Source organism: Balaenoptera physalus (assembly GCF_965194825.1).
Source record: "Balaenoptera physalus genome assembly, chromosome: 10".
NCBI classification, from domain to species: Eukaryota; Metazoa; Chordata; class Mammalia; order Artiodactyla; family Balaenopteridae; genus Balaenoptera; species Balaenoptera physalus.
The window spans coordinates 86565363-86585480 of record NC_138889.1 but is presented as its reverse complement, the minus strand read 5'-3'; the positions used below and the strand labels follow the sequence as shown (position 1 = coordinate 86585480).

At 34.9% G+C, this 20118-nt stretch overlaps 1 protein-coding gene across 7 annotated transcripts in view; it reads left to right on the top strand.

The window, feature by feature from the left end:
* Positions 1-20118, top strand: part of IMMP1L (inner mitochondrial membrane peptidase subunit 1) — a 73836-nt gene that overhangs the window by 37715 nt on the left and 16003 nt on the right. For 4 of the 7 annotated variants that reach the window (XM_082476741.1, XM_082476740.1, XM_082476742.1 and 1 more), the window contains 3 exons: positions 9613-9746; positions 11276-11364; positions 14956-15082. The exons of 1 other annotated variant lie outside the window; for it this stretch is intronic. In XM_082476741.1, coding sequence (XP_082332867.1) covers positions 9613-9746; positions 11276-11364; positions 14956-15082 — 350 coding nt within the window. Of the gene's footprint in view, positions 1-9612; positions 9747-11275; positions 11365-14955; positions 15083-20118 lie in introns of those variants that run through there. 2 more of the 7 variants (XR_014267938.1, XR_014267940.1) reach the window with 2 other exon arrangements.

Genomic DNA, 20118 nt, shown 5'->3' with positions numbered 1-20118 from the left:
TTTCAGTTTTGCCCTACTCTCAATGGTAACCCTATACTGCAGTCATAACCAGCATGGCCAACCTTGGAGGGTCTTGAAGTCCAACCCCTGTCTCCCTCACATTGCGTGGTATTCTGTGGTTGCTAACATCTCTGTTTAGGTTTTTAGCTTTTTATTTGCTGCTTTCTACTGAGATTCTGGAGTCTCAGTCTGCTCAGGTAGCAATTTAGGAGTTGGCTAGCATTTCGTGGCAAAATTGCATGCTGACTTATGGTTCCTACCTGTCTACAGTTTGACCCTCATGTGCCATCTACTTTGACGGCCATAAATTCCAACCTCTTGCTTAACCAAATGGAACTGCCACTTTCTGCTAAAATTTTATTTTCCTGTGCTGTAAATTGGCGAGTATTCTTAGAGAAAAGGCCAAGTGAATGTGTTTACCTTATGTTCTTCCCTTCTTTCATATATACTTGCCCCTCAAGGCTTGCCTATATTGCTGCCTAATGCCTTTAAACAGCTATTTTGTTTATCCAGATTTTGCAACCAAGAAGTTATTCTGGTATAAGTACTCTGTCAAAACTGGCATTGAAGTCTTCCTCTTGCCTTCTTTATGTCAGTGTTCAGGCATCTCTCTATTTCCCTCTCCTCTTCTCCCTCACTTATCAGTAGTCTCTCTTCATCTCCCTGTGGGATTGTTACCATTGGCTCTCAAGCATATGCTGCTGTGTTTCTGTGTTTTAAAAAACTTGCTAAATACCACATTCTTCCTATTACTCTACTGCTGTGGTTCTCAACTGAGGGCCATTTTACATCCTGGGGACATGTGGCAATGTCGGGAGACATTTTAGTTTGTCACAACTAGGGAAGGGGTCCTCCTGGCATCTGGAGGCCAGGGATGCTGCTAAAATCCTACAATGTAAAAGATAGCTGCCCACAACAAAGAATTGTCTGGCCCCAAATGTCAGTACTGCTGAGGATGAAAAACCCTGCTCTACTGTTTAGCTTGCCTTCATAGCCAAACTTTTCCAAAGACTTGACTGTATATGTTGTGTCCATTTCCATGTCTCCCTTTCATGCTTTCTTTAACGTTTTTATTTTTCTCAGGTAATACTCAGGTGATTTTTAAAGGTCAAATAGTGCTACAAAGCTTATAAAGAGAACAGCAATGTTCTCTCAGCACCCCTTGTACTGTACTTAGTTATATAGTTTTGGCCAGTTAGGTGTTGATGGAACAAAGGTGGTTTTTTTCTTGGATAAAAAGACAAAAAGATGGCCTTCCCTGGTGGCACAGTGGTTGAGAATCCACCTACCAATGCAGGGGACAGGGGTTCAAGCCCTGGTCGGGGAAGATCCCACATGCCTTGGAGCAACTAAGCCCGTGTGCCACAACTACTGAGCCTGCGCTCTAGAGCCTGCGAGCCACAACTACTGAAGCCCTTGTGCCACAACTACTGAAGCCCACGGGCCTAGAGCCCATGGTCTGCAACAAGAGAAGCCACCTCAATGAGAAGCCGGTGCACCGCAACGAAGAGTAGCCCCCGCTCGCCACAACTAGAGAAAGCCCGTGCACAGCAACGAAGACCCAGTGCAGCCAAAAATAAATAAATAAATAAATTTATAAAAAAAAAAAACCAAAAAGTTAATCAGGATACTCTTTATACTTTTTCTTTCTTCCTGCCTGTAACTTGGATATAGCAACTAGTGTTAATAGAAAATAAGTCCCTTACTTAAGTTACTGTTATTCTAGTTTTCTATTGTTTGCAGTAGAATATAGTCCTAAGATAGTAATCTTTTTTTAAGACTTCCCATGTATGAAACTTCCTTTGAGTTCCAGAGCTCCAGTCTCTAACATGTCCAGTTGGATATCTCACAAATATATCAGTTTTAACATGACCAAAATCAGACCCTTCGCTTTCTATCCCAATGTGTGTGTGAGAGGAACCTTGTAAATAGACTTCCATTTACCCAGTTACTCAGTCCAGAAACTTGAGGGCCATCCTGATTCTTTCCTTTTCCTTGCTATTTATTTTGCCCCCAAAGTTTCTCAAATCTGTCCATTTTTCTCCATCTCCATTGCCACTTGTGTAGTTGGTCCAGCCTAACTACCCTCCCAGCATTTCTAATCTTGCCCCCATTCCAGTCCTTTCTCTACATAGCAGTGAGAGTGATCTTAACTTCTAAATCAGATCATGTTACTCTCCTGCTTAAGGTCCTTCAGTGGCTTCCCATTATTCTTAGAATTAAATCCAAAGTTCTACAAGACTTGAATAATTTTTCCTCTTTCTCTAGTCTCATTTTATGTCCTTCACACAGTGCTCCAGTCTTCTTTTAATTCCTTAAGCACATGCTTTCTGTTTCATCTGCTTTTAATGTTCTTTCCACAATTTCCATAGTTATTTCATCTTTCAGGACCTAACTTCAGTGGTATTTTCTTAGAGAAATCTTTCCTGATTCATCCTTAAGAAAAATACGTCCCACCAATAATTCTATATCACTTTACCCTATTTTTTGCTTTATGGAAATTATTTAATGTATTTACATGTTTGTCTACTTTGTATGTGTGTGTTACATCTGCCCCAATAAGCTATAAGCTCTATAAGGGCAGGCATCGTGTTCATTATTGTATTTCCAGGACTGAACACAGTATTTGGCATATAGTAGAAGCTCAATAAATATTTGTTGAATGATTGAATGACCTAATGACTATGAGGACACCCCTTTTCCTCCAAGTGGTTCTTTTTTTAAAAAATTCTGTCACAGAGTTGAAAAAAATGTTATACACATTCATATACACTCCATCTGGATTTACAGTGAACATCTTGCCATATTATCTTTCTCTATTCCTCCATATACATATATATGTGTATGTATATATTTGTATATGTGTGTGTATAAATTTATCTACATATGTCTATCTGTATTATTAGTAGCAGAAGTAAACCATGTGAAAGAAAGTTACAGTTACATTCATCTTTAAATCAGTGTTTTTCTCCTATGAACAAGATCATTCTGCATAGTCATGATATTGTTAAATATAACATTGAAACGATGATGTGTTTTGATTTACAGGCTATGTTCAAATTTCGCATAATATCTTTTATTGCTTTTCTTTTTCTTTTGCTTCAGGATCCAGTTAAGTATTTCATATTGTATTTGGTTGTCATGTCCTTGTATTTTAAATTATTCTTATAATTTAAAATAATACTCTAATTATTTTATTATTTTATTAAATTTATATTTTAAGTGTTCAAGTTGTTTATGGATTATGATACAGATATGTCTGATTGTTCATAATTAGATTTAGGTTATACACTTCTGGCAAGAATAGTACAAAGATGATGATGTACTGTATGTCACTGCATCATGTCAGGAAGCTACATATCAGTTTTTACCATTATTTATGCAGCTAAATTTGATCACATAGTTAATATTTACTTGATCTCTTCATGTAAATGTAATATTTACTTGATCTCTTCATGTAAAGATATTTTGTTCCCTTTGTAAATAATAAACTATTTACTTTAATACTTTGCACATATCCTGTTTACCAACAACCTTTTACCCAGTATTTTTTTAAATTGAACTACAGTTGATTTACAATGTTGTGTTAGTTTCCTGTGTATAGCAAAGTGGTTCAGTTTATCTATCTATCTATCTATCTATCTATCTATCTATCTATCTATCCTTTTTCAGATTCTTTTTCATTATGGTTTATTACAGGATACTGAATATAGTTCCCTGTGCTATACAGTAGGACCTTGTTGTTTATCTATTTTATATAAAGTAGTATGCATCTGTTAATCCAAAGCTCCTAATTTATCCTTCCCCTCGCCTTTCCCCTTTGGTAACCATAAGTTTGTTTTCTATGTCTGTGAGTCTATTTCTGTTTTGTAAATAAGTTCATTTGTATCATTTTTTTAGATTCTACATATAAGTGATATCATATGTTATTTGTCTTTCTCTTTCTGACTTCATTTAGTATGATAATCTCTGGGTCCATCCATGTTGCTGCAAATGGCATTATTTCATTCTTTTTTGTGGCTGAGTAATAGTCCATTGTGTATATATATCTATATATAGATATATATATGTACCACATCTTATTTATCCATTCATCTGTTGATGGACACTTAGGTTGCTTCCATGTCTTGGCTATTGGAAATAGTGCTGCTGTGAACATTGGGGTGCATGTATCTTTTTGAATTAGAGTTTTCTCTGGATATATGCCTAGGAGTGGGATTGCAGGATCATATGGTAACTCTATTTTTAGTTTTTTAAGGAACCTCCATACTATTCTCCATAGTGGCTGCACCAATTTTACATTTACACCAACAGTGTAAAAGGGTTCCCTTTTCTCCACACCCTCTCCAGCATTTATTATTTGTAGACTTTTTGATGAGGGCCATTCTGACCCATGTGAGGTTATATATTATTGTAGTTTTGATTTGCACTTCTCTAATAATTAGCAATATTGAGCATCTTTTCATGTGCCTGTTGTATGTCTTCTTTGGAGAAATGTCTATTTAGGTCTTCTGCCCATTTTTTGATTGGGTTGTTTGTTTTCTATATTGAGCTGTATGATCTGTTTGTATATTTTGGAAATTAAGCCCTTGTTGGTCACATCGTTTGCAAATAATTTCTCCCATTCTGTAGGTTGTCTTTTCATTTTGTTTATGGTTTTCTTTGCTGTGCAAAAGCTTCAAGTTTCATTAGGTCCCATTTGTTTATTTTTGCTTTTATTTCCATTACTCTAGGAGACAGATTCAAAAATTATTGCTGCAATTTATGTCAAAGAGTGTTCTGCCTATGTTTTCCTCTAGGAGTTTTATAGTATCTGGTCTTACATTTAGGTCTTTAATCCATTTTGAGTTTATTTTTGTGTATGGTGTTAGAGAATGTTCTAATTTCATTCTTTTACATGTAGCTGTCCAGTTTTCCCAACACCACTTATTGAAGAGACTGTCTTTTTTCCATTGTGTATTCTTGCCTCCTTTGTTGAAGATTAATTGACCGTAGGTGTGTGGGCTTGTTTCTAGGCTCTCTATTTCATTGATCCATATGTCTGTTTTTGTGCCAATACCATGCTGTTTTGATTACTGTAGATTTGTAGTATTGTCTGAAGTCTGGGAGGGTTATGCCTCCAGCTTTGTTCTTTTTCCTCAGGATTGCTTTGGCCGTTCTGGGTCTTTTGTGGTTGCATGTAAATTTTAGCGTTATTTGTTCTAGTTCTTTGAAAAATGTAATGGGTAATTTGATAGGGATAACATTAAATCTGTAGATTGCTTTGGGTAGTATGGCCATTTTAATAATGTTAATTCTTCTAATCCAAGAACATCATCCAGTAATTTTAAACATCTATTAATGGCCCTTGCCTGAATGAATTATTACATTGGTGATAATTTCATTATTCCCTCTCTATATATATATTAGCTGCCATTTTTTTTTAAATTAATTAATTTATTTATTTATTTATTTTTGGCTGTGTTGGGTCTTCGTTTCTGTGTGAGGGCATTCTCCAGTTGCAGCGAGCGGGGGCCTCTCTTCATCGCGGTGCGCGGGCCTCTCACTATCGCGGCCTCTCTTGTTTTGGAGCACAGGTTCCAGACGCGCAAGCTCAGTAGTTGTGGCTCACGGGCTTAGTTGCTCCGCGGCATGTGGGATCTTCCCAGACCAGGGCTCGAACCCATGTCCCCTGCATTGGCAGGCAGATTCTTAACCACTGCGCCACCAGGGAAGCCCAAGCTGCCATTTTTTTGATAAAGAACTTTCCTTGTCCCCAACACATACTTCTTTTTAAAAAAATGTCCTCAGTAGATTTCATTTGTATTCTAATATATTATTTATTACTGTTATTATTTTTTTTTTAATCTCAAATTTGGCCAATGGGAAACCCCTCAAAGTGGCTCCTATGCCTTTGGAGACTCAATGACCTTTCGTCCAAAGACATAGCCAGCCTGAGAAGACTCTAGAGGGAGGGAGCCAGAAAAATACATAACCGTTCCTTCCTCTGACTTCCTGCTGGAAGTCGAAGCTTGACTGAAGTGCCTTGATGTAGTTCATATAGGTCAGTTTTCCAAGTGCAGAGAGCAGTATGGAGAAAGGTAGAGAGTGAGTCCAAAGGGACAAACAAGATATCTGGCACATGTATGCATATATAGAGTCATGGACCCCTTGAAATCACTATGTAAACCAGAGGTTTGAAACCTCTGTTAATTAATCCCTTTTGCTAGTAGAGCTACTGAGTGCTAGCAGTGTATGTGGTTTATTTATGTCTTATATGAATGTTACTTTCTACTCTGAGATTTCTCTTAAAAAAAAATTCATCAGCTCTCATTCTCAATTTCAGTATTTCTCAACAGTGCTCCTCATTGCACTTTTAAAATATAAGACCAAGTAGTCTTGATCCTCAGAGTCCTCTATAAATAGCTCCATCACTCTTTTCATCTAGGAGATTAAGATCCAAAATAGTTTCAGACACTTCAGACTCCATTCTGTTGCTAATATCTCTAGGGAAGAAACAATATCTGTTAACTTCTTTCTTCTGATCACTCATCTGTTTTATTATTTTATGAGACAGTTTCATCACAAACATTGTATTTGGGATTGAGCATTTACTGAGTAATAAAAAAAGGCTTTATGGCCCCAATTACTTCTGAATGGGAGTTAATTACAGGGCCTCTCAGTGAATCAGAACCATTGTATTGTTATAGCATCTTTGTATTTTTTTAGTATGTTTTTTAGCCAAATGCATAATCTATTGCATAATCCAGATTATTTAAATTTTGGTAGATTGCTATTAATTTCCCCTCTAAATTTCACCTTTTATCTGTGTTAACAATATCTTCTTGCTGAGTGCCACATGTTTCTTCTTGTTTGATAATATATCCCCTCTCTAACATCAGGTAAACTCATTTTTATTTTAGTTTTTAAATGTAATATTCATTTCACTACTTTTTAGGATTTGTTTTCATAGATCACATTTTCAAAGCTAAGCTTTCTGACTTAACGCCTACTTTTTCCCCTAGTTATATAGTGGGAGCAAAGTAGTGTTTATACAACCTAGTTAACTTTACAAATAATGTTCTATTATTGTTATTCCTCTTCAATCTTTTCTGCATTAATTGAGCCTGAGTTATGAAGTGTTTATAAATATCACTTCTTATTAATTTATTAAATTCTAAAAATCAATAGTTTTTAAAGTGCATCAGTTATTACTGTAAGCCAGATTGCTAAGATAGAATATTTCATATTACTTAAAAGATTTAATGAGAACACTTTTTAATATGTTACTGACAGTTTTTTTCTTTCTTCAGTGAGTATGACATTAACATGTCTCCTCATTAACCAAAAATCTCAGTGGTCTTCTGATAATCGTTTTGAACCTTATAACCATTTTTATCATACTAAAGATGTTGAAATTATAGGAGATTTGGGTTCAATATTTATTCATTAATTCAGTCAGGCGAGCATTCTTTGGTAGGCCCTAAGGATCCAAAGATGAATACTGCACAGTCACTGCCCACAGACATATAAGCAAATATAGTATGTAATAAGGGAAAAGATATGAATAATACAGTGTGGTAAGTATTATAATCAGTGTATGCTTAAGGTAGGTGAGTGACACAAAGCATAAGTAACATTTCTTGGGGTGGTGCCAGAGAAGACTTGTTAGGGGAGAAGACATAATAAATGTTTAATAGGTGAATAAACACTAATAAGTAATAAAACACTAATAAAGGATATAGTTCTATGCTGTGGGCTCTAAAATTCTATTATTGGGAATTCCCTGGCGGTCCAGTGGTTAGGACTCCGCACTTTCACTGCCGAGGGCCTGGGTTCAATCCCTGGTTGGGGAACTATGATCCTGCAAGCCATGTGGTGCAGCCAAAAAAAAAAAAATTCTATTATTTTATTTAAACATAAGTTAGGGAGAAACTTAGACACTTGAAAATGCAACTAATGTCATGAGGTTATATAGCACATGCTGATTGCCAAGTGAATGATACAGTAACTAGAATTTATTGATATATTCTGCTACACAGACTATATATCTGATTACATGTAATCCTCACTAACTCTCTGAGATAGGTACTGATACTAAGACCATTTTACAGGGAAAGGCACTTGAGGTTTACAGAGGTAAAATAACCTCCTGAAGGTCACACAGCTAAAATATGGTGGAGCCAGGATACCTGCTCAAGACAAGATCAGCTTTAGAAACAGTGTTCTTAATCATTAAAAAATGAACATAAGGAACCATAGGAACCCAGAGGAGAAGGAAAAACTTGCCTGTTGAGAGCATTTGGAGAAGAGTTACAAATTAGATACATGATGGGTATATTCCAGGCATGGGTATTGGCATACGTAAGTGTTGGTTGGGCAGTATACCCTAAGTAAACTGGACGAGTATGATGGAGTAGTTCATTCATGTAGGAGCATCAGGGAAGATCAGGTTGGAATCTGAGAATGGAATGGGAGCCATCTGTCAAAGATCCTGAAAATGAGTAATCTGTACTTGATCTGATAGAGAGCCATTGAGGTTATGGGAGCAAGGGAGTAATATGGAAGTCAGTGTAACATAATGGTTAAGTTCTTGAGTATCATTTTCCAATTTTGTGATGTTTAGCATTTAAGTTTACTACTCTTAGGTTCCTTTGTCTTATCTATAAAATGATAATGGTAATACTATCTATCTCAGAGATTAATTTGTAAAACCTGACATATCCAAGCATTGAGCAAATGTTACATATTATTATTATTGTTGATGTGTTTTAGTAAATTTAATCTGAGAACAATGCATAGGAATCTAGGCCTAAGCATTAGGCCGTTAGTTGAGAAATGCTTGAAACATAGTTTTAGCAGGTAAATGGAAAGGAAGGGACAAATACTAGGACTGTTTTAGATGAGTAATATCAGTGTGTTAAATGTATATAGCTTTCTAAAAATACATGTTTCTTTGTGCTGTTTCATAACATTCATGTGTTCATTGTTATATCAATAGTTAATAACTGAAAACTGAATGTAACTTTATAATTTACAAAGCCACTTTGACATGTTATTGAATTTGATTCTCAGAACCATTCTGTGAGATACTATTATTTCCATTTTATTAAGGCCCAGAGAGGGTAAGTGATTCATTGAAGATCATGCAAATTAATAAAGGAAGCAGTTTAGAACTTGAATTTTCATACACCTATTCTAGTGCTTTCCCCTTTATTCCTATATTATGTTATGACGAGAACTGATGTACTATAGCAGGCAACAGTATGAAAAACTAGTATTAGTATTTGAAAGAGTTAATATCATTTCTTAGATATCTGCCTTAATACCAAGAAATAACCAAGGCATGAAAGAGGAGAGACAAGTTCAGAGTCTACTAGTTATCTAATTCATATATAAACCCAGTGATATTTGAATATAATCTCTGTTTAGAAGATCACAATATTAAGTGGCTATAATTTGCCATTTTAAAAAACCTTCAGCAAAAATGAAAATAAGCTCTTGATTTTCTGCACCAAACCATATTAGGCATTTAATACACTCTGGGTGATTGTAAAATATTTTACAATAGAGCTATTTCTTAAGTGTTTTTAAATAGTATTGATCATGAAACTTTTTGAAATTTACCATCAGGCCAATGGTGGCAGAGTCTACATAGAACTATGCTTCGTGGTGTTCTGGGAAAAACCTTTCGGCTTGTTGGCTATACTATTCAGTATGGCTGTATAGCTCATTGTGCTTTTGAATACGTTGGTGGTGTTGTCATGGTAAGTTTTTACATTCAAGAAAATGATCATTTAAAATATGTTTTTTTTTTAATTGAAGGAAGAGAGTGTTTGAATTGGCACAGATATAAAATATAAGAACTGTAACTTTAAATATGGTCCTGCATTGTTTCTTTCAGGGGCACAAAGGCCCTATTAATCTAATAATACTAGTTTTTACCATTTATTGAATGCTACTTACTGCGTTCCAGGATGTGTTTGATGTTTTACATTTATTAACTCATTTAATCTTTTACACTCTATGAGATACTTACTAGAAATCTATTATACATATGAGGAAACTGAGGCTCAGAAAGCTTAAGTAACTTTCTGCAGGTCCCACAATTCCAAGTAGACTTGGAATTTCAGCACAGATTTCTCTGATTTTCAAGACCCCTACTTTTAACCACTGTGAAGAGTATCAATAACTGTCCTGAAAATAAATGATTATTCTACCTTGTGTCAACATTAAAATGTTAAGGCTGTCCTCCTACCAATGCATTTTCTTAATATTGCATCATAAATCTATCAACCATGACAATACTAACCTTTTGTCATATAAATGAAAGAATAAATTGATTGTTCAGTCAGTAAGTTTTGCTGTTGGTGTTGCTATTTTTATCAGGTTTACCCTAAGATATTCACAGTCATATAATCTCAAGTTGAGCTGGAGTAATGCAAATAAATATATTTAACTGAAACTCCCCTCTTTGATTTTTTTAAATTTAAATTGGTATTTCCAGTAGGCTACAGAGTTAGCAAAAAACTTGCATTGTGGTCTTTGTTTTTTCTGCCCAAGTAGGAAGTTTTGAGTAAAAAGTTTTATTTACATGTAAGTGGAGTGAATGGAGACTGTTGTGTTTAGATTTTTTAAGTTGCGATGATCATTTATTACAGTTTTGAGATATATATGAAGATTATTGTTTTACCTACTAATATGAAAGTCTTTAAAGTACATCTCATTATGCCAGTATTTTTCAGTAGAAAATATAAGTTGCAGCCCCATCAAATGAGTAAGCTGTTCTCTTGGAAGAAAAGGAAAGGCATCAACTCATTGAGAATAGTATGATACCACTTGGTAAATAACTGTCATGGGCACTGGATGATAGCTGACAGTAGCAAGAAAAAAAAATCATTAATTTATTCATTCAACAAGTATATATTGAGTATCAACCTTATGCCAAGCACCGTTCTTGACCTTGGTTACACAATTGGGAACATGAGAGACAAAGTCCCTGCCCTCATGATGCTTAAATTTTACAAGATGGCCAAAATTTGGAAACATAGATACTGTTATTTTATTTCTCTATTATAATATAATATTAACAAACCATTTTAAATATATTTTGCCTGTTTTTCCAGACTTGCTGGCTACTCTGTAGAGTTGAACTTATCTTGGAACTTCCAACTTATTATGAATCATCCACCAAGCTTGAAGAACATTTGCTTGATTTTCTTTCTTTTAAGCCTGCTCAGATGATTTATATTTTAAAAGGTTTTCAACTTAAATTTAAAAATTGCCTCTCTTTCAGTGTTCTGGACCATCAATGGAGCCTACAATTCAAAATTCAGATATTGTTTTTGCAGAAAATCTTAGTCGACATTTTTATGGTATCCAAAGGTAAATTTCTGCCACAGATACATTAAATTGATGGTGAAAACACACATGCACATTGTGTCTTATCTGCAGTTTCTTAACTTTAGCTTTAAAAACTCTTTTGTAAATAACCAAATTAATGACCAACTGGATGAAATTTTGGCTCAAATTTTTTCTCTCAGTTTGAGAAATTTTAATAGTTTCTTTAAACATGCAGTTCCTTGTATCATTGTGCAAAGTAGATAGCAGTCCCTTTTATAATGTGCATTCAAGCCTTCTTTACTTTTTTTGGGGGGGGTTGGGGGGTGGGTTTGTCCTAGAATGTTTTGAATCGAGAACCAGGGACTTAGGAGCTACATTACATATCCAAATCTGATTTGATTTTTTAATTTTTAAAATAATCCTGCATTTCTATTGATGACTGTCTTATTCTCTATAGTCTATGATGAGCAGTCGGTGATTTTTAGACTATAGCACTGTATATAGCTGGGAGCCAGGAATCTTATCTGTTATGAGTCTCCTGATTAATTATATTAAGTTAAAAAACTCCGTGGGAAATATTGTTTGCCACTACATCTTTTAAAATCCTAGTCTAAATGGTGTTTCCAATCCTTGAGATACTGTTTATTCTACTTAACTCCCTGATTATTATTCCCTCTGAATGGATGTGGAGTATTAATAATTTAATGTATTTTCTAAAGGACACCTCTTTGATTCCCTAAAATTTGGGGTCCATTAGTTTTTCATAATTCTGAAAAAATAGATCTGTTTCACATTTCATCTTCATAAAATACAAATTTTACTCACTTGAGCTGGTATTTAGCTTATGACATAAGTAGGTTTAGGCATTCCTCTTTCATTATTGTCCTTTTTTATAGTCTACTTCACATTACTGAAAAATCACCAAGAATAGTGTAAAACTGTTCTTTGTGTTTACTCGTTCTTCCACCATCTTAGATTCTGTAAATAGAAACTCTCTCTTGCTCAAGCTGTATGGTCTAGCATGGGCTGTGGGTAATTCCTCAGATCTTTTATCTGTAACAACTTCAAGATAATACCTAATTGATAGATATGGGGTTATAAAATAAAACTTATATAACAGGTTATGTTCTAGCTTCCTTTTCTTTTTAACTTGTATCAAAATAACTTATTACAGTCTTTGGATTAACTGGAGACCTAGCTTCGCTGCAACGTGAAGACAAGCTTCTGTTTTCCATGCTAATCACATGATTTCACTCTCATAGTCCTTGAGCATCCTTAACAAGGAGCTAGACTCATTGGCTAAATAGTGTTTGAATGAACAGCTCAATATTGTCTTTTTTTTGGTTTTTTTTTTGGATAGATACTCTTTGCATTCAGATGGTAATACAAATAACTATATTTAGTAAATTAATTAAGATTCTTTAGAGGTTTTATTTTGTATTCTGCTCCTTCAGGGGGCCCATTAGGTGGAAGGACAGTTCAAACTTTGGCATTTATAGGAGACATACCAAAGTAACTTTTACAGCCAAGGTAGTCAGTTAGTAACTACTACTTTAAAAACATTACTGTCCTGAGTATTTTTTTCTTTTATCTGCAGCACAGAACCCTTGAGATTTCAGGGGAATCTCTGACCCCTGGCAAGAGATCCTCTTGCTAGCTGTTTCTAAAGATAGAGTAGCCATTCATTTAGGGAAAATGAAAGTCTGCATATCTGGTATCTAAAGCACATAGATTTTTCAGTCCAATGGACCGAACACTCATACTTGAGACAACCATAGTCTCTTATTACTACTTATTCTTTCAACAAATAGTTAATGAGCACCTCACTTATAAGATGTGCTGTACCTGATAGAGAATGTTAGGATTAGCAAGATATTAACCCTTGTTTTCAAAAGCTTACAATCTAGGAGGGGATAATAAGGATATTTATAAATGATACAGGAAAATTTAAGCCTTAGTTCTATTACGTTTCTTTTAAAATCCTATTTGAAAGAGTTGAAAGTCCAAGGTTATATATTTTGATTTAAGCTCTGTGCCTATAATATCTGGTTAGACCACCAGAAATACAGTATACAGTAATGATGCTTTCTATTAAAACACCTTGACTGAATTATGATTTTTATGTTGCCATTCAAGTGCAGAGTTTGTTTTGAGGATCATATTGATTATTTTGTCAAAACACTTAAGCTGAATAAAACTCCCATGGAAAACATTTCTTTCCCCAAAGCTAGCCAAAATCAACTTTGTTAGTATGTTACATAGGTTACAATATTTGCAAACTTTTTCATCTGAACAGTTCCATTGACATGGTTCCAGTTGGTTGGAAAGAGATACTTTATAACATTTTCAAACAAGTGTAAGCCTTATATTGCACTCCAAATTATAGAATTTAGTGTTTTAATAGCATTCAATTCTTATCAAGAATAACCTCAAGAAATGACTGTTCTGAATACTGTTGCTGTATTTTCTGTAAAAGTTGGATGAAGATGGTATCTTTACTTTCCTTACATAAGTATCCTTCTTGTATATTCCTCTTTGACTTAGTTGTTAAGGAAAATTTTGTCATACCTCCCAAACTAAACTTTATTTTATTAGGTAATGATTGCCATGTAATTAATCATAATTTATTTTTTGACTTGACTACCAAAAGTTTTGAACTCATTGTAATACTTATATATATCAATAGCTAAGTTTCTGATTTAACCACCATCTTCCTTTTATTTTTGTGACTTTTGATATTGTTTTGATATATGCATCTTTTATTACAAGCAACATCAAATTATTTCCTGAACCTGGTACAGATAATAAGTAAATACATTAAATCCTTTCGACTGTGAGCAGCAGAATTCACTTATTGCTCATTTCATGCAGAAAGAGCATTGTATTCTCTTTGGTTGAGGCATTAGTCATATATTTTTGTCTCCTTCTTCCTTTCCAATTTTAGATATCTTCTTAGTCTTCTAATACATGTAGATTGTTATTTCTTCCATGAATCATGTCTTCCATATGTAATCATATCCATATTGGTTCTATATGTTTGATTTGCCAGTTTATTTTTTGTAATATATGTTTGGACAGCTTTTAGCATTTTATTTGGCCGAGTCTTCTGATATTTTTTCTCAAGTATATGTCTTTTTTGACTGTACTGTAAACTCTCCAGGTTATATAATTTATATGCTGCAATTCCTCAGTTCTTTAAGCTCTAGGGAAACACAGATGATGTTTCTACCTTTTTATGTGCTCTAGAGTCAATCAGTGCTACTGGCTGGGCAGTAAAATTTGCTTGGTTAATTTGGTGGTATTTACACGGAATTGTTTTTTCATAGTTTTGGTTCTAAAAATTTGGACACAGAAGTAACACTGAGTGGGTATAGTGCAAGAAGATAATTCTCATGGAATTATCAGAAATTTTAGAATCTTCTAATAGCTTTTCCATCACTCTCATTATTAGATTCTGACCCATAAAGTTAGTCACAAAGGTTCTCAAAGCTGGTAAATGTATGAGAGGGTCAGTATGTCAGAGGATAAAAGGTGTGGCTTTGTTTAAGTTGCTTTATAAAAGTATTGTAGCAGTGCCATGCATATGTTTATGTTAATAATAACACTGACATTTCTTTGACTTTTTCCCCTCAGAGGTGACATTGTGATTGCAAAAAGCCCAAGTGATCCAAAATCAAATATTTGTAAAAGAGTAATTGGTTTGGAAGGAGACAAAATTCTCAGCAATAGTCCATCAGGTTTCTTTAAAAGCCATAGTTATGTAAGTAACATTTCAATTATGTTATTCATTGGTATCATAGTTGATTAACATTAACTGAACACACTGACAATTGATTATAACTTTTATTCATATTTTGCATATAAGTTAGAATAATGCATTCATTAGAATTTAAGTATGTTTGTATCAAGAACAACTTGGCCATTATAGTTTATATATTTTATTTCCTTTTAAAACCCTGTATAAACATCTCAGTATTAGTTGTTGCAGGCAAGATTCACCAATGAATGTCAAAATAATGGGCAGACGTTTGAGGAAAAACAGTGTATTTGCATAGTCTCAAAGTATCTTTCCCAAGATATTTTTACAAAGGGAAAAACAGTAGCTTCGTAGAGGAGAAACCTGGCAGACACCACCTTAACTGAGTGATCAAGGTTAACTTTACCTATAAAAAGAGGTCAACATAATGTGACCCCTGAATTCAAGGACTGAGAAGGGCACATCACCTTTGTGGTACTCTTGTAAAAAGAAGGTATAGCCTCATGAGAAAACATCAGACAAACCCTAACTGAGGGTCATTCTGCCACATAATTGGCCAATACTCTTCAAAAATGTGAAGGTCTTTAAAAAAAGGAAAGTCAGGAATTGTCATAGATTGGAGGAGACAAAGGAGACATGACAAGTAAATGCAATCTGGAATTCTGGCTTAGATAGTTTTTCCACTGACTTGTTAGTGGAAAATCTGGTAGACCCAAACACAGTCTTATAGTTTAGTTTTTTTAAATCCTATTTAAATGTTTAGGATAGATATTTTGGTGTGGTCAACTTGCCAACTCAGTTAGGAAAAAGGGCAAGAGCAGTAGAATGGAAGAGTGAAGAGCAGATGTGATGTGTCAGCCCCTTTCACCAGTCACATGGCTACTGGGACAGCTCGTGGCAGGGGAGGGCAGCCTTCTGTTTACTCAGCATACACTCTTCTTACTTTAATTATAATTTAATTTTCTATTTTTGTTTAAATTTTCTGTGTCACTGTCAGATTATTAATAGAGCTGTTACATCTGTTAAGTAACTTTATCTTCATCCCCGGTGTAAACATATAATTAAGAGTTAAATTGTCTTCATCGTTGTAAATTTATTTTGACCTATAATAGCCTCTGATTGCCCTATAAGTTTGATCAGTAGACTATTAAATAATCTATTATTTATTTACCGTTCTTAATGTGCAAATGTTTATTACACTTCTGATGTTTATTACTACAGTGCTAAACATCCTAGGAATCCTTAGCTGATGGTGATAATGTTAAAGTTGAGAATGTGGTATCGGGTAACCTATTTTTCTGTGGCCTTCATCATGGATACTTATCCTTTTATTTTTCAAAAATGTCACTTATTTACATAATGATTTCACCTTCACATGACTGTTATCATTTCATGAGGCATTCTAGTCACTTCTAAGTTGCTTTAGCAACAAGCATATACTTCAGACCAGAAATAGTTTTATCAACAGAAAGAATAACAAAACATATAAATGATAGCATCTACTATCTGTGTACACTGCTGTTGTTTTCTTTTAAAATTATTAGAGGAGGAATATTAGGATGAAAGGATTTAGATAAAATCTCTGCTAAGTAATCAGAGAAAATAACCAGACGACTATAAGACGTACTTTTTTTGAATATTCTATTTAAAGAAGACATTCATCGAATTTTTATGTTTGTTGAGAGGATAAATTAGGGGACACTGCCATTTTGTTCCAGGTGTATTCCATTCACTTTGGTTTGCATGTTTATAAGTGTACAAACAATTGTAATAATATTGGCCAACACTTAACTATGTACTTACTCTGTACCTGACACTGTTGAAACTCTTTCCAAGGGTTAATTCATTTAATCATCAAAACAGTAACCCAGTGAAGGTGGTAGTAGCATTTGACAGATGGGAAAGCTGAACAACAGGGAGGTTAAATAAATTGCCCAATTTCAAACAGTAAGAGAAACAGTTGGAATTCAAACACAGGTAGCCTGGCTCTGTCCAGAGTCTATATTCTTTACCACGCCACTACTTTTCATCCCAAAATATCCTCTACTTACTATTACTACTCCCATCTCCTAAATTGTACTTCCCTTAAAATGTATTTATCTTTATTATTTTTAAAAAGAAAGGCAACTGTTTCTGATCAGGGCCAGTATTAGTTCTGAAAGACAAGCCAGTGATTTTTGAAGACTTCCCGGCTCCACCAGTTTTACCAGGCTGCGTTTTTTAAGCCATAAGAATTGTGTAGCTATTACAGAACCACTTCAGCAAATGTGTTCCATTAATCAAGGTGATTTGTAACAAAAATTCATCCAAGTTTGGAGCACTGAAGAGATATCCAAACTGTTTGCATTCTCCCCATCCAGAGTGTTCCCTTTTCCAGCTATCTCAGAAGCACACTGGTGCTGCATTCTATGAAAAGGGTTTCTTCCCCTTATCTGTGCATCCTTTTAGAAAAATCATTGTTGTTTATAGGTTATGAAGACATTAGTATTCAGATCTTGATTGAGGTGTATAATAAGGATGATATATATTAAATGTGTTTTGAATTTCAGGCAAAAAACATTTATTCTCCTAAGTAGGTGCTTCAGAAAGCAAAACACCAAAATTGTCATTTGGAACCTAGAACATAGAGTTTAGCATATGAAAGAAATAGCATTGTTTGTAAGTTGGCGAAAAAGAATATAAACAGATCATTGGTTAAGTGATGTGAAACCATTTTATTCATTCCAGAGTTCTAAAAGTTCATGTGGCAAGCAGCACTTATGAAAGGTGATTTATTTTTTACATTAAGCATTTGGAAACTAAGCAGTCCCTATCAAGGTCCTATTGCAGTGGGTTTTGCTTATTTTCATGGTATTGAGGCCAGTAATTTTTTTCCTTGGGTTATGGGCTGAGCATTGGCTACTAGGAAATGAGCTTAATTTGTGACTCTCAAAAGAAACAAATTGTACTCAGCTCAAACATCTTGAATAACTTGCCTTTCTATACTATAGGAATTCCTCAGTTTGCTGCTAGAAGCCACTAATTTGCCAAAAATAATTTAGTTGGAAGAAGCATTTAGCAGGTAGGAAATACGTTAAATGAACTGGCATTCTCCTGTTGATCTGCACAGCAGGCGATTTAACGTAGTCTCCATTCCCCTAGGGAATATAGGGCCAGGACTCAGGAAATATAGTAAAATTTTCTTATAAAGCTAATAAAGAAACAAAAACACTTTATAATCTTTCTCAGGATTACATTGTGTGATAGTTCAGGGCTGTGATTTTAATCCATAGTGTATCTGTGGTATAGTTAGTCATTTTGGAATACAGTAAGTTCCTATCAGCAAACAAACATGCTATAAAATCTCCCATCTAAACGAACAAACTCCTTTGGCACCACATCCTCCTATAGGAAAGAGTCGTGCATACTTACTGACTCGACTCTGAACTTTATATTCTCTTTTGAACTCATTCCACTTAGACTTTGGTCCCCAGCACTTCACTGAAACAGTTCTTGTTAAGAGTCACTGATGACTTCTCTGTTGTTGATCCAGTGGTCAGCTTTCACTCCTCGTTTTACTTGACCTATTGTTAGTATTTGAAGTAGTTCTTAAAGCCTGGTTTCACTTAGTTTTGGGGATACCACTCTCTTTAGGTTTTCTACCTCTCTTTCTGCTTCTTCTGAGTGTCCTTTGTTGGTTCCTCCAAATATTGGAGTAACTGAGGGTTTGTATTTTAAACTTCTTTTGTTTATATACATGCACTTAAGGTGACCTCTTCCTGTCTCATGGTTTTAAATACTATCTAACTTAAGACCTAAATTTATATCAACCACAACTTCTTTCCTGAACTCCAGAATCATATATCTGATAGTCTGTGTAATATCTCCACCTTAGTATATAATGGTCACCTTGAACTTAATATGTCCAAAACTAAACTGATTTTCCTTCCAAAACTGGTGCCACATGTATTTCCCAATCACGGTAAAGGTGCCTCCACTCTTCTGCTCACTCAGGTCATAAACCTTGGAGTCGTCCTTGCCTCCCTTCCTCTTTCACCCTCCCATCCAATCTACTAGCAAATCATGATGACTATATCTTGTAAATATAATCAGAATTAGACGACATCTTGCCCCCATCACTGCCACCATCCTGGTGCAAGACAAATTCATCTCACTCTTGTTTTCTTGCAGTAACTTCTGAACTTCTCTCTGAGCTTATACCTTTCCCATCTTCTTGCCTCCTTACCCCTCTACTGACTACTCTTCACATAGTAGCTGAAATGATCCTTTTTAATAATGATGCTTTTTCATAAAAATAATGTTACTCTTCTACCCAAAGAGCTCAGTGGCCCCCCATCTCATAATTAAAGCCATGGTCCTTTTGATGGCCTACTAGACCCTACACTCTTCCTGCTGCCTGTTCTTGTAATTAAAGTTTCATTGGAACATGGCCACACTCATTCATTTACATATTGTCTGTGACTGCTTTCAGTAAAACAGCAGAGTTGAGTCATTGTAACAGAGACTCTATGGTCTGCAAAGCTTAGCTATTTACTGTCTGGCCTTTTACAGAAAAAGTTTGCTGACCCTTGCTCTAGAATGTAAGGTTCTTAATGGCAGAGATTTGTTTTGATCTCAGCTGATTCCCCAACACCTAAACTTTTATTTGGCATCTAGTAGGTACTTTAAAAATACTTGAAGGGTGGACAAATGGATATATGACTAGAGTCTGACAGTGTTTTATTTTAGTTTCTATTCTCAGTTTCTTCTAGTTTCTACTGCAAACTCGCTCTGGAGTAAAGTGCATGATGTTCTATTTTTCAGTAATATAGATGTTCCTGTCGCTCACCACACTGTATGCTAATGCTGAACTGGCCCATCTGTGTTCATTCTAGTCTTCATAGAAGACTTGAAAGCTAAGCTACTTCCATGGTAGGGCTACTTGACCATCTTCCATAACTGCAGGTAAATGTTATAGAAAATATTGGAATGCCCCTGCGACTTTGTACCAGCACAGCATTGTGCTGATTAAACGTTTCTTTCCCCAAGTGACTTCTATT